Here is a 15883-nt window from a genome sequence, read left to right as displayed (position 1 = left end):
TCAAAAGCTAAAACAGGAGTTTATTCTGTTATTTAATTTAGATTTTATCTTGACGTTCTGATTTCCTTCTCAAAATTTAACAGATTTAAAACAAATTTACTTGCCAGAGTGTCATTAATCTACAATGCAACTTTATGAAAACACTCGTAATAAATTAATATAATGCTTTTAGAAAAATGAATACTTCATTAATTATGATGTTAACTTTTATGATATTTTTCGTTTGGTTTGCAAAATCAAATATAATTTTTCATATAGTAGCTCGGCTAGTATTGTTGGAAACTTGTGCGCTAGCCAACATTTATTTTATTTATTATTTATGAACTATAGGACGCAATCCAAGTGTAAATAACGGGCATTTGCCCAAAACTGCTCAGAACCTTAATTAAAAATGAACATTCCAGAGTTTATGATTGATTTACCTACAAATACAAGTCCAAAAACTAGTATCAACTGAAATTATGAATTTATCACCTAATAAAACAAGACACTTTATAACACAATAAAAGGAAAAATATTGAAAATTTCACTTTAAGGAAAGATAATGTTTGCCTTATAAGATTCACCTTTAATTAAATAAAATTAGTAGACACATAGAAAATAATTTAAATTGTATTAAAATTTGAACATTCATTAATATTAATTTCCTGGAGAAGAAAAACTTTCTTCTTCATCTATTAAGATTTCTATCATAAAAAATTTACTAAATCATTCAAAAGCCTTAATGACATAAGAAAACAGAGTCTGAAAAATATAAATTAAAAAATGTCATAAACTCAATATGAACAATTCTTAAAAGTTTCATTCCAATTTAAAGGCTATCTTCCTGACTTGCAGCAATACTCTACGATAATATATCTCCAGAAACAATAACTCAAATGTAACGTAACTGAAAACTTTCCATACTTCTGTAGAAAAAAATTATAAGCATCTTCCATCACTAATAAAATCAAAAGGATTATTCTCAATCAATATTATTAACTTGAAAAATAACAGGCTTAATTAATTCAATACTCTTATGGAAGTTTCAATCAATTTATAACACTTAAATTATTCCCTAAATTATATTTTAACCTTATTTTACGTACCTTAGCGGTTATTTGAAGAAACAATTATTCGTACATGATGAAGAAACACAATTAAACCTTTCAGGACATGGCACTACTAGTAAATTTAAACTTAATAAAAATAAAACTAACTAATGATATAAACTTGTAAACTTGCCCAAAAAGGGCGAAACATAATGACTACATCTTTACTCTCGTAGTGCTCCTAGCAAAGTGTCCTCCGGAACGTAATCTGGTCTGGCGGCTGGGGAATCCCCACTACTGTATTAGAAACAGGTCTCCTATTGGGCGAAGGAATCAATTTGACCAATCGTCGCGTGGCTTGTAGAGCCTTTGGACCAAATAGTAACTGCAAAATCGGTGGTTTGTTATAATTTCAATGCTTGCTGTTTTCCAACTTATCGCATTTTATGTCGCGACAAGAAGGCTAAGTTTTAGAGATAATTCCATAATCTACATTCCTCGACGACTCGGAGCCACAATTTTTAAATATCTATCATGGGAAACTCGAAGTCATGGCCGTTCATAATAGAGAGAGAAAATAATTTATTTCGCTAACTCACTTACAATAATGGCTCTAGTCTATTGCGTATTAAATTTACTATTAACTTGGGAAAAGGCCTGAATTAAAGAGAGTGCTCGGCACACTCCCCTTCCTTCCGGTGTGAAACACGCAAAAAGAAATCTAATCAGGATATGTTACCATAGAGGCATTCTGTATGATTTGGAGAGTCGAATTTCTGGATTGATAGTAGGATCCAATTTGAAGCGGGCCCTCTTCAAAAGAAATCTCTTTAATCATTCCGAAATTCAGCAAAATGTATATCTAATTGAGATTTGTGGCAAGAGTCTTTAAAACTGTGGCAAGAGTCAGGACAAAACAATATGGACGTGTCCACCTTTTAAGTAGGTACTAAAGACGGACCGAGTATAATAATCTTGAATACTTCAATCACTTTATTGAGTCCCTGGTTATTTCCTTTGCAAAATCTAACAAGGGAAAACTTTTAAAAGACATCATAGTTTTAATTGGTTCTATGTTACTCTGCTGTTGTAAAATATGGAGTACGTTGATTATAATAGTGATGGATGAAACTTTTTCACTCAGCTGAATGTATTGAAATCTAACTATCATTACTATAGAGTTGAGAGTACAACATATTTTTAACAATATAAAGCAATTCGATAGGCAAAACTATTTTACATAGAGACGATTCAAAGATAACAATGATTGAAATTGCATTAATAGATCAACGCGAGAGCTATATGACACAAGCGCGATTTTGCATTCCACAATCATGAAAAAAACACTTTTCATTATAATATTCTAGTAGGAAACCTCTACCACAGAACGCTAGTCAAAACAAAACTATAAGTGAAACTATATCTCGCTTGTCACTCGAGTATTGTCATTTTCTCACTGCCTACAACTTCAACTTGATAAATTGACTCGACAGCGATCATGGTTATTTATCTCAAACTCAAAGTACGTGACATTTTCTCTAAACACTGGAAGAATAATTCTCAAGGCATGATTTAATAATAAGAAAATTCAACTCGATCAACTAGCTTGGGACTGCTAATGCTTGACTTCTGATTATCAACATTATGAAATTTACCAATACACTAACACATTAATAGACTACTAATACACTATTACTGATTCTCAAGTTCACTGACATTTCTAACCTTACTGGAGCCTCACATATTTCTCAACAATAAACTTCATATCCAACTAGTTTCAATTACTCTACTAGATCTCAAAATATCTCAACTTATTCACATGGAAAACTTGATTCCAATTTTACTATTCATCATTAAAAAATTTATCATTTCATCAAAGATTTTTCCTATTTTTTTTTATTAATTCCTTTTGGCTACTTATCTCTAAAGGGTCCTACTACTGTTAATTACCTCAACTTAATTTTCCCAACAAAAAATCTATTTCCTTTTTGACACGAATTTTCCTACATATTTCTACTTTCATATCCCCAATTAAATTTTTAATCAACCTTTCAACTCTCAACTACAGAATAATTTAAACTCATGCTTAACTCAAGAGATTTTTCCCTTTTCATTTCAAATTCAACTAGAAGAATTTCACTGTTAATTTTATTTTAATTCAACCCGTTCATTAGTGTTCCAATATTTATTTCTACTTTCATTAATAACCATTTAGCATTACCTACTCGAGAATTTTTCTCTGTTATTTTATTTGTATACCTTAACTAATAACTTTAAATATTCATTGTCTAAAACCTTCAATTTTCGTTACCATACCAAATTTATAAGCAACTTTAAACTCAATAATACCCCTTTTTTTTACCAATTATTACTTGTGTTTTTGCGGCTGACTTTCCTACCTAACATTAACGAACCTTTTGACTGGGTTTCCCTAAACTGCCTTACGCTGTTTGTTTTCCTCACAATCACTACGAAGACTCACTAAATATTCTAGATTTCGGTTTACGTTATTCTACTGACGAGCCCCATAACTCTCGAATGAACCAGACCGTTTACTAGATACCAAAAAATCTTAGCTCACACCATCTTCGGTGCCTTTCGCTAAAATTATACAATTCCACCGTACAAATTTGCAAGGTTAGTCACAGCTAAATTCCTTGATTTGTTACATGGACAACTTTCGGGCAGTGCTCCGTTCTCTCTGGACACGGACCTACACTCGCGCCGATTACCTAAATTCAACAACAACACACACAGGCAGGACATCCCCTTGTCCTCCTCTAAATCTTGAGTCTCAACTAAACAAACAAAAAAATTCCCCACAGTCTACAGGAAACGTTACCAACACAACGGATCTTTACACTATCACTACGCATGCCTACCGCAAAAATCACACCTAAAAAAAAATATTTCCAATAATAAAACTGATTCACCTTTTCGAGAATAAACATTACTGATAAAGGGACTTAACAACCTCATCTGAATCAACTTATTTTCATACAAATTCCCAAGGATTTGATTATCGTTTCAACTTTAATCTACAATACCCAATTATTTAGTTTAAACATCTCAAGGCCAAAACTACTCATCAACTTTTCAAAACTACATATCAACAATAACTAATAAAACAGTTTCCTATTTATTCTCTGATTACCTTCGATCTACCTAAACTTATCAAAAAAATTTCCTATTTTCCTCAAACATTCTCCCATAATAATTCCGAATTTTCCTAATTTACTTGGGTTGACCTTTAAAATCTCAATATTCACATTCACTACTACTATAATGATATTCAACTACCAGACGTGAGACCAGAATACGTACGTTGACATTACAATAATTTCTATCATCATTCACGGAATTACAGAATACAAAAATTTATTCAGCACTTAGAATCAGTTGTTTTTCACCTATGCTAGTTTCTTCTACTCATTTTTATTCTAACGTTAAACCTTTCAATATCAATGATCAATTTCAATATGAAGTTTCAGAATACTTTCAACTTAAGCCTCAATGATACTTGACTTTATCTTTAAGCACTTCAAAAGATTATCATTTTAATGGTTTAACATAACTGAATAACTTTCCTGTTTCATCTACAATTATTTAAACTTCAGAAAAATTGGAGTAGCAACAATAAATTATTCATTCAACTCCAAACCTAAAATATTGACAGTTAACACGTTCACAGAATGAATTATTAAGTATAGACTCAGAAAAATTGATCTAGTATTATTAGAGTAAGTTATGAAAAATTTAATTTTTTAGAAAATTTGAATTCCAGAGATTTAAATATCTCTAGACAGCAGAGTCGGCGCAGTTGTGTGCCTTTCGCTAAACATTCAGCAGCAGTGGCGCAGTTGTGTGCCTGAGAAGATAATTTTGAATAAAATTTAGAATTTAGAAATAGGCCGGCACATCTAGAAAATACCTGAGTCTATACCTAATTCATGCAGGTGAACGGGCTAGAGTCAAGAAAACTTCAATTAATCTTGCCATGCCTGATTTAATAGGTTTATACTATAGAATAACACTACAATTTGAAATAATAGAAAAATACAAACAGCTTCAATAAACATTGGCAGCTAAAATCGAACAACAGAAACAACAATATCATGTTACTTTGTTGACATTCTTCATCTGATTCGGGGGCGCATTACTATCCCCGTTTAGATAGCAATACGTCACAAAACCAAACAAGATCAGTCATAAAATAACCAATCAATTTCAACATGAAATTACTCAAGAAAGAAAAAAACCCGTTGAACCCAAATTTCGTCGATAGTAACCCATATAACCCATTTCATAATAATTTTGAATCCCCACTTTTTATTGACATTCTCGAATGAACCTTTGTTTCACTACACTGCACTTTCGTTGGTTTGTACGTTGCTTTATCGTCGGGGTTACAGTACCTTGTTTTTGGCGGTGAGCTTTTACCGGTTGAATTTGGCTTGACGGCGACGTCCTCTTACGTCCCTAGACCTGTCGTCTGAACGGGTGTCTTGAAGCGGTTTTACATAAAGTTGCGGAACCAAAGGGGTGGTAGTACAAGAAGTTGTTTGGGGACACACATGAACCGCTGTAAATAAATGTATTACAGCATTAATTTCTAACTCTTCCTACAATTCATCAAAAGCTAAAACAGGAGTTTATTCTGTTATTTAATTTAGATTTTATCTTGACGTTCTGATTTCCTTCTCAAAATTAACAGATTTAAAACAAATTTACTTGCCAGAGTGTCATTAATCTACAATGCAACTTTATGAAAACACTCGTAATAAATTAATATAATGCTTTTAGAAAAATGAATACTTCATTAATTATGATGTTAACTTTTATGATATTTTTCGTTTGGTTTGCAAAATCAAATATAATTTTTCATATAGTAGCTCGGCTAGTATTGTTGGAAACTTGTGCGCTAGCCAACATTTATTTTATTTATTATTTATGAACTATAGGACGCAATCCAAGTGTAAATAACGGGCATTTGCCCAAAACTGCTCAGAACCTTAATTAAAAATGAACATTCCAGAGTTTATGATTTGATTTACCTACAAATACAAGTCCAAAAACTAGTATCAACTGAAATTATGAATTTATCACCTAATAAAACAAGACACTTTATAACACAATAAAAGGAAAAAATATTGAAAATTTCACTTTAAGGAAAGATAATGTTTGCCTTATAAGATTCACCTTTAATTAAATAAAATTAGTAGACACATAGAAAATAATTTAAATTGTATTAAAATTTGAACATTCATTAATATTAATTTCCTGGAGAAGAAAAACTTTCTTCTTCATCTATTAAGATTTCTATCATAAAAAATTTACTAAATCATTCAAAAGCCTTAATGACATAAGAAAACAGAGTCTGAAAAATATAAATTAAAAAATGTCATAAACTCAATATGAACAATTCTTAAAAGTTTCATTTCAATTTAAAGGCTATCTTCCTGACTTTCAGCAATACTCTACGATAATATATCTCCAGGAACAATAACTCAAATGTAACGTAACTGAAAACTTTCTATACTTCTGTAGAAAAAAATTATAAGCATCTTCCATCACTAATAAAATCAAAAGGATTATTCTCAATCAATATTATTAACTTGAAAAATAACAGGCTTAATTAATTCAATACTCTTATGGAAGTTTCAATCAATTTATAACACTTAAATTATTCCCTAAATTATATTTTAACCTTATTTTACGTACCTTAGCGGTTATTTGAAGAAACAATTATTCGTACATGATGAAGAAACACAATTAAACCTTTCAGGACATGGCACTACTAGTAAATTTAAACTTTAATAAAAATAAAACTAACTAATGATATAAACTTGTAAACTTGCCCAAAAAGGGCGAAACATAATGACTACATCTTTACTCTCGTAGTGCTCCTAGCAAAGTGTCCTCCGGAACGTAATCTGGTCTGGCGGCTGGGGAATCCCCACTACTGTATTTAGAAACAGGTCTCCTATTGGGCGAAAGGAATCAATTTGACCAATCGTCGCGTGGCTTGTAGAGCCTTTGGACCAAATAGTAACTGCAAAATCGGTGGTTTGTTATAATTTCAATGCTTGCTGTTTTCCAACTTATCGCATTTTATGTCGCGACAAGAAGGCTAAGTTTTAGAGATAATTCCATAATCTACATTCCTCGACGACTCGGAGCCACAATTTTTAAATATCTATCATGGGAAACTCGAAGTCATGGCCGTTCATAATAGAGAGAGAAAATAATTTATTTCGCTAACTCACTTACAATAATGGCTCTAGTCTATTGCGTATTAAATTTACTATTAACTTGGGAAAAGGCCTGAATTAAAGAGAGTGCTCGGCACACAAGCTACTGGGTCAATTCAATTCAATTTTCTTTCCATCCATGACCAGTCTTTACACTGGATAGATTTCGTCAAAAGAAATTAAGCGAATTTAAGAATTGGTTGCCAAGTGGTCTACGCAAATCACAGAGCAATAAAGTTAGTTTTTATCATGCTCATTACAGAATGGTTGCCAGATTCAGGTTCCTCACCAGGGTTACCAGTCCGGCTACCATTAGTTTCCCAGCGTGCTTTAAACTTTGCCGCTAATAGTTGCTCTCACTGGAAATTGAGACTGGTGTCTTTATCTAATAAGAGCCTCACATTATTAATAAGATTAAGTATATCAGTAACATAAATAAATGACGTCTTCTAGCGGAGCAATAACCACGAGAACCAATAAGACAAGCGGAATACACCATTCATCAGCAGTTAATGTCTGTTAAATTTAATAGTTATCAAATACATAGAACTGAGCGTTGCCTCACTAAATAGGTTAGCTCTCACGTTTATAGAATAGTCTTTTACATTCTCCTACTATATATTCTGTATTGTGAATTTTCCAATCAAATTATGTGTATAATAATTATAATTTAAAATTAATTATAATTAATAATAATTATTTAATAATTAATTAAAATTAATTAATAATAATTAAAATTAATTATAATTTAATAATAATTAAAAATGATAATTTTCAGCTTTCTTCAGTGAGCAGCGAAGTGCCATCACAAGTTACAGCCGTCATCAAAGACGTTGAAAATGTCTGCAAGAATATTGAAAACTACAACAATGAGTATCAAACTCTTGAATCCAATTTCAACAGTACCAAACTTGAAGTTGAAGACATGGTAGCCAACTTACAGAAATATGTTAGCAAGATAGATGAGCTTGAACGACTGAAACTCTACTTGAAAAACATCCAGGCTATTGAAATTATCAAGTGAGTTTGTAACCTATATTGATTATCAATAATTTACTTTTGCAATACCTTGATTACAGTATTTCCTTCTTACTAGTATCACTAATTCTTTAATAATTAAAGTCAAGTTCATGTGGTAATCATAGCTTATTAGAGGTATGAAATGCGTATGTAATGACAATCTTAAAACTTTGTAATTCTGTCGTACGTCGTCAATAAATTGATTTGTCAAAATAAGGACAAAGACCATATTAGGCCTTCTTTTAATCGTTTTCAGATGAGTCGGCAGGGCAGAAAGCTCTCCGATTGGCTGATTGGGTTGACGTTCAGGAATAGCCTATGATAATCAACCAATTGGAGACCTTCCTGCCCTGTCAATTTGTCTGAAAACTTGTTAAGCTGCGTACACATATACGCGCTTCCAACCCGCACCGAGCACGCTCCGCCCTCGTACCGCCCTCGTTCCTCCATCGTACCGCAGTCGCTCCGCCCCCGCTCGGCAGTCGCACCCATCATGAACGTTACGGAAGATGTTAGATCTTCTCGCGTTCCCCGGTCGAGCCACTCTTGCTCCCCGGTCGATCATCAATCGCTCTGCTGGAGTGACGTTCGGTTGCGGAGCAGAGCGAAAGTCTGTACGCACCTCAAGAAAACGCCTAATATGGTCACATATGGTCCCCGAGAATAATTGATTAAAATGAAACAAAAATAGTATTGTACCACAGAGATTCTACGGTACTTACTTATTTATATATCATCTTAGTAATACTCAATGGTTTTTATTTTTTTATCATACTTACTCAATTGCAGCTATTTTCCATGCATTAAATCAAGCCGGTAAACAGCTGTTTGCAGAGCATTAAAACATTAATTTTAATTACAGCATACTATACTGTAAAGAGATCATATGTTCTCTTTACAGTCGAGTATGTTAGGACTCTACTGAGTCCCTATAATATCTGAGTAATTAAAATACTAAATCAAATAGTTGAAGAATTCATTTAAGGAGTTTCAAGTTATAAGATCTAAAATCTTATAATTTAGGCCTTTATTATTTTATTTGAGTTCGAAGGGTCTGCCTGTTATGAACTAGGCGCTACGGGCTAGGTCATGTTTATAGAATGCAGTAGCTCGAGCAGCAGCAAGTAATGGTTTCTGTTTCTCAGCAATATTATTCTTTCTCAGATAAGTATGACAAAAAATATTGTACGGTAACGTATTTGTATTTACCGCATTCGTATGATAATTCTGCCCTCAACTACTACGTTTCGGACAGAAAAAATCATACTTATGCGGTAAATTATCGTTACCGGACTTGTTACTTGAAGTACTATTGTATGTTTATTCTTGCTCCTAGTTTCAAATAATTTATTTTTTGACAAGTAAATTGGCATACGATACAATGGCCCATATGAATAAAACCAGAGCAAATGCTCATGAGCAAGAGCATAGAGCATAAGGTTTTGCTCATGAGCAAAAGGTAGAAGCAAAAGCATTTGCTCACTTTTATATGAGTAAGCTTTACCTTATACTCTTACCTTATGCTCCTGAACTCTGGAGCAAATGCTCATGTATTTTAAAGATTTTTCATCAGCTGATTCGCTTTTGTAGCCTTAATTTGTTTTTATAGCTCACGGAAGCGCTAAATATGCAAGTAGGAGGCACCGCTTGTGTTTGCGTCGTCTGCTCTGTTTTCTATTTATGAATAGAGTTTTAGGTTAGTTGAGTTTAGAATTTTGAAATAATAGCATGAAAAAATGTCATCTCTATAATAATCTTCAGCATATTCTTATAATATCAATAGCCTTCTTCTAATCGTCTACATTCTCATCCTCTTAAATGCCTATTTCCTATTTTGTGATGGCTATCTTTATATCAGCTATCTTTTGTATTTATTCTTCTTTCTTTTGTAGGGATAATGGTGATATATATCATGGTTGAATCTAAAAAGAGTTTTATAGTTCTCAACTATTGGTTGTTATCGTGTCTGGTATATAGTTTCCTCTTACTCACACGAATTAGTAGAGCCATTTTAATATGAGCAAAGGTGATAAGCTGCTATAGACTACACTCACCTTTTTTGAAGCATTCGCTTCAAAAGTTGAGCAAATGCTCTAGTTTATTCATACAATTTTGAGCAAAAGCTTTTACTCACGTTTATTCCTAGAAAATGAAGCAAATGCTCAACTTTATTCATGTAAGGGCCCATGATTCACACTTACCGATTGTCGGCCGACATTTAACGTCAGGACACCAAGAATGTCCTCCGATTGGCTGATTCTCACCAACAACCAATTCTCAGCGAATCAGAGGACATTCTAGGTCAATAAGATATCGGTAAGTATGAAAACAGCCAATATCGTACGTAAACACATAAAATATGAGCACCCCCATAGACCTTCTCTACACTAGTTATCTAGTATCATTATTAAAGCTGAATTTGCACACAACAGTGAAAATATAAATCCTACAAGTTCTAATTGAACTATTTCCACTCAGCCCGGCAGAGTGAATATGAATAATACCATTAAAACTTATGGGAATTATATTTTCACGGTTACTGTTGTTTGCGAATCCAGCTTAAATCGTTGCTTAAGAAAAATGTTTGTTTTATATTGCTTTAAGGTTTGTTTTTTTTATTTTACAGTCAGGAACTAGACGATTCTCTGAATGAAGAGGATGACGATCAAGCTCTACTGGAATTTGTACGTCTTTGTAAGCTGTGTTCCCGACTTCACAAATCAAAATGCACTCACCTCGTCTCGTTCATCAGAGAAACCGTACATTATTGGCACAATCGACTCAAGGACAAATACTCCAAGTAAGTTTACAGCTACTAGAGTAAGGTCCACGTTATAATGGCAGTGGATAAAGATAGAGGAATAGCGATGCCGATTCTCTGCATTAATTAATTATATTTCTACACTTTAAAAAACATAATTGGCATCGTTGCGGACCTAGAAAAGGATAGTACCACCGGCTTTGTCGAATAATAGACAAGGATAGCAAAACCAAAGTTGATCAAATACTGTCATTATAACGTGGACCTCACTATAGATTATCTCATCCATCTTCTATAATATTATAAGGAAGGAATTTGCTTAGACATTGGATGATAGGAGATACACGAATGATACACGCATAATCACTTCTGAACAAAGTGGTCCAAAGTACGGGTACGGGTGCCTGTCAGTTTGTAATTGATAAAAATAATTTTTTTGAAATAATAAATGAGAACCTCTCAAATGTTATCCTTGTAGTAGGACTCATTTCACTGTATGTTTAGTGATAAAATATAGGGTGATTACTGGGAAACGCATGTTTTTGACTTACGTAGTATACAAGGAATGTCGATTGGCGGCGGCGGGAAGTTGTAGTGCTGTGGAGGGGGAAGCGTGCAGTTTCAGTTGTAGCCGAGGTGTGGAACCTTGAGCATCGTACGTTCGTCATGCGACGGTTTTACGCAAATGGTGAATCAGTTACTCAGACTCAGCGAGACTTTTGTGCACATTTTAACGTTGCACGGCATGGTGCTATCCCTGATCGTAACACGATATTTCGTTGGATACATAATGTTAACACACATGGTTATTTGCTTAAGAAGAAACCTCCTGGTCCTGCCAGTACAGTTAGTACCCCTGAGGCTGTTGAAAGAGTGCGCCTTGCAACAGTTCAGAGTCCTAGCCGCTCAATCCGGAAGCGGGCATCTGCACTCGGACTTCGCCCATCAACAGTGAGAAAGATTTTGGTCACAGATCTTAAATTCCATCCTTTCAAGCTGGCAGTATGTCATCAATTGAGTCAAGCAGATAAGAGACAGCGTGTCAATTTTTATAACAGGATGAGTGAAATTTTGGAAGAAAATGACAATGCAGTTATCCTTATGAGTGATGAAGCGCATTTCCACTTGGACGGAGCAGTAAATAAATAGAATTTACGATTTTGGTGTGCAGACAATCCTCAAATACTGGCAGAGAGACCTCATCATAGCTTACGTGTGACTGTGTGGTGTGCAGTTTGTGAAAAGGGGATCATTGGTCCCCGTGAACAGTCACAGTGAATGCACAACGGTACCTGGATATGTTGGAAGAATATTTCTTGCCAGAGCTGCGCCGTCAACGTATAGAGATACGTAATGTATGGTTTCAACAAGACGGGGCAACAGCACATACGGCTCGCATTAGTATGCAATTCCTTGGGCGAACATTCCCTACAAGAGTGATCTCGCGTTTTGGTGATGTCACTTGGCCTTCTCGCTCACCGGATCTAACAATTCCAGATTTCTTTCTGTGGGGATTTTTGAAAGCTAGAGTGTACATAAACAAACCACGAACAATACAGGAGCTTAAAGAAGCTATTCGCCAGGAAATCAACGGCATTCCTAGAGACATGTTAGCAAAATCCGTAGCAAGTTTTAAAGAACGCCTTCAACAATGTATCCAAGCAGCAGGCGACCACCTTAGAGATGTAATTTTCAAATAATAAATTGTAAGTAATTTTATTTTGAAATTGCATATTGTGTACACTGTATTTTCACTAATAAATGCATTTTTTTACTCTGATTTGCAACAGTTCTCGTTATTTGAAAAACATGCGTTTCCCGGTAATCACCCTGTATTTATTCAGTTTTTACTTTGTTTTGCAGACAATTCGAAGAAGTTCTGAAGTCGATCAATTGGCCAATGGTGGGAAGCAATATTTTGGCACCAGTTATCACCTCGGCCGATAAACTTCAACCTATCGCCAAATATCTCCTGAAAATTGAACTGCCGTATCCTTTACAATATTTATTTAATTATTTATTCCATTGTCATTACAGATCATAATTATAATAAATATAATATGATTGGGAGAAGACAACAGGCATAGCCCAAAACTGTCTTCTCCCAAATTTTTACAAATACAAGTTTCAAAAAAGAATAAGGTTGAAATTTCACTTTCACTTCAAAAATTCCAATTTCCACTTCAAAACTAAAGACTAAACTAAAAATTTTGAATTTTGATATTTAAAAACTGATTAAAAAAACTGATTATATTACTAGAAATTATGCTATAAAAGTACAGTCAAGTATTGCAACCTGTTCAAGGGATAGTTTGTAATTTAAGTACACTACCTCATTATGTTTCAGGAATTTGTTGTTCGCTTGTTTATTTTCAATTAATTTGATTGTTGGGCCAAAAATGAAGAATACAGTTTGTTACAAGCTCTCAATGACAGAGCGTTGTCGGCCGATAAGAGTGGGAACAATGTTTTCAAGGACATAATATCTGTCGGCCGATTGCTGTTGCCAAAACCTTCGGTAAGTGTTAAAGTTGTTTTATTTTAAACCATGTTATTTCGCCCCCCCCCCACGACACCGGGCTAAAATGTCGGCCGACAATCGATAGGTGTAAAAACGGCTATTCCTTGAGATGGTTATGTAATTATATAATATACTTTATTAATGCGGCATCCACATGTTGGCCCAATGAAGGGCCTATTCCTTGAGATGGCTATGCTATTACATAATATACTTGATTAATGCGGCATCCACATGTTGGCCCAATGAAGGGCCTATTCCTTGAGATGGCTATACTATTACATAAATATACTTGATTAATGCGGCATCCACATGTTGGCCCAATAAAGGCCAATGTCGACCAGCGTCAGTGTGTGGATGGGTGGTTTGCCAACGCTGGCTACCGCTGGTCTTCATTGAGCATTAGTCACATTGCAGGTTGGGCCAACATGTGGACTATAGTGAGGTCCACGTTATAATGGCAGTGTTTGATAACCAATGGTATTGCTATCCTTGTCTATCATTCAATAAGGTGGATAGCGCTATCTTTTTCTTGCTTTGCTCTGTAGCCAGATCGTTTTTTAACAATGTAGAATTAATAATTGATTGACAAGATATCTCATCTTAATCATGTAAATTCATTATGAAATGGTTAAAAAATATAATTTCCTGCTTAATAAAATTTATTTGATTATTTTAAATGAGAATTAACAGTTGATATTACATCAATAAACCTGTATAACTACCGTCTATAAAAGGCATTGACAAGACAGAGGATCGGCAACGTTCTTCTCCTATCTTTCTCCACTGCCATTATAACGTGGACCCAAAGAGAAACAATAGCATAAATAGATATCCTATGGTATAGGGCGTTTATGTCGCAACTTTTACTGTTATCTCAAGCCGATAGTCCACGTAGTTCTTTCCCGTGAAGCTTTATGACGCTGGTAGTCTCTCATATTGTGCCGTTCATATACTCTTATCCGGTAAAAACAGTAAAAATCGACAGTAATCGGCTTGAGATAACAGTAAAAGCTGCGATATAATCGCCCTATACCATGGTATATCTACTTACGCTTATGTTTCTCTATGGGTCCACGTTATAATGACAGTGGAGAAAGATAGGAGATCGACGTTGCCGATCCTCTGTCTTGTCAATACCTTCTATAGACGGTAGCTGATACAGGTTTATTGATGTAATATTAACTGTTCATTCTCATTTAACATATAGGCATACGATTGATATGTTATTACATGTGTTACTAAATATAGTTATGGTTATCACATGATGGATGTATCTATTACATTTTAACACTGAGATTATTCCTTGACTCGCACCATTATAACAGTGACGAACTGCAACAGAAACCAGTGGTGCGGTCATCGGTGCTGGTGACTTGCGGAGTTCCGCTTCCGCTGCCTATCACTCTGCTGGTGCGGCCTCTCAGGAAGCGGTTTGTCTACCATTTCTGCGGCAGCAAACAAACAAACCGGCTCGACAAACCTGAATGGTTCTTCACACAAGTTAGTCATTCATTCTAGTTTTGACATGATGCACTTATAGTCCAGTCAATATAGACATAGAAAAGGGGGTGTGCTTGCAATTTATATTGTAGTCTGATTTTTTAAATATATTATTTGGGTACATAAGAGAACTCCAGAACCAATTTCTTCATGCAAAATTTCCTTGTGCTAGATACAGAGTGGCCCAAAAACCTCGTTTTTCTTCTCATTTTCCAGTTTTCAGCTATTTCTGCCAAATCTCGTAATTGGACAGTAAAATTTGCTGTTGCTTTTTTTCAGATTATAACATTTTAAATAAAATGATATCATTCGGAACTCTCTATCTCCAATGGGCCCGTTCTGTGTACATGGAATTTGGTAAATTGTCCGATTCACAATTTACCAAGTAAAAAGTTCCACGTTCCATGGGAGGAATTTTGACAGATTCTGTTCCAGAATCCTGTTCCAGCTCCAACTTTCTGCCCCACAGTCGAATTGTGGTAAATTGTCCGACCTGGTACAGTTCCAACAGGTTTCAACTATTTGAGCTCTCATTGGTCGATCATTGTAGTCTGCTTGCTTCTCTGCGCATGCGCTGATAGTTTGTTTACCATAGCATAGAATACTTAACCAACAATATTATGTTTGATAACCATTCATTAAATGAATTTTTCTCGATAGAAAATTTGAGAGTAATGGAATAAAAGAAATTTACACTTTTCTAGGCGTAGGTTTGTAAAACAGCCTTTCTTCATTCACGCAGCTAGTAAACGACACATTTTAGTGTAAATCAACTTTATATGTGCGCGCCAAAAGCTTG

The 15883-nt window shown here is 34.5% G+C and overlaps 1 protein-coding gene across 1 annotated transcript in view; it reads left to right on the top strand.

Moving 5' to 3' along the window:
• Window positions 1-15883, top strand: part of LOC111064194 (RAD50-interacting protein 1) — a 41669-nt gene that overhangs the window by 1415 nt on the left and 24371 nt on the right. The window contains exons 2-5 of the mRNA XM_039433808.1: window positions 8061-8302; window positions 10929-11102; window positions 12927-13052; window positions 14910-15084. Of these exons, the coding sequence (XP_039289742.1) occupies window positions 8061-8302; window positions 10929-11102; window positions 12927-13052; window positions 14910-15084 (717 nt within the window). The remainder of the gene's footprint in view (window positions 1-8060; window positions 8303-10928; window positions 11103-12926; window positions 13053-14909; window positions 15085-15883) is intronic.

Source organism: Nilaparvata lugens, chromosome 8 (genome assembly GCF_014356525.2).
Source record: "Nilaparvata lugens isolate BPH chromosome 8, ASM1435652v1, whole genome shotgun sequence".
NCBI lineage: Eukaryota > Metazoa > Arthropoda > Insecta > Hemiptera > Delphacidae > Nilaparvata > Nilaparvata lugens.
The sequence above is the reverse complement of the archived record's forward strand: the minus strand, read 5'-3'. Positions and strand labels throughout refer to the sequence as shown.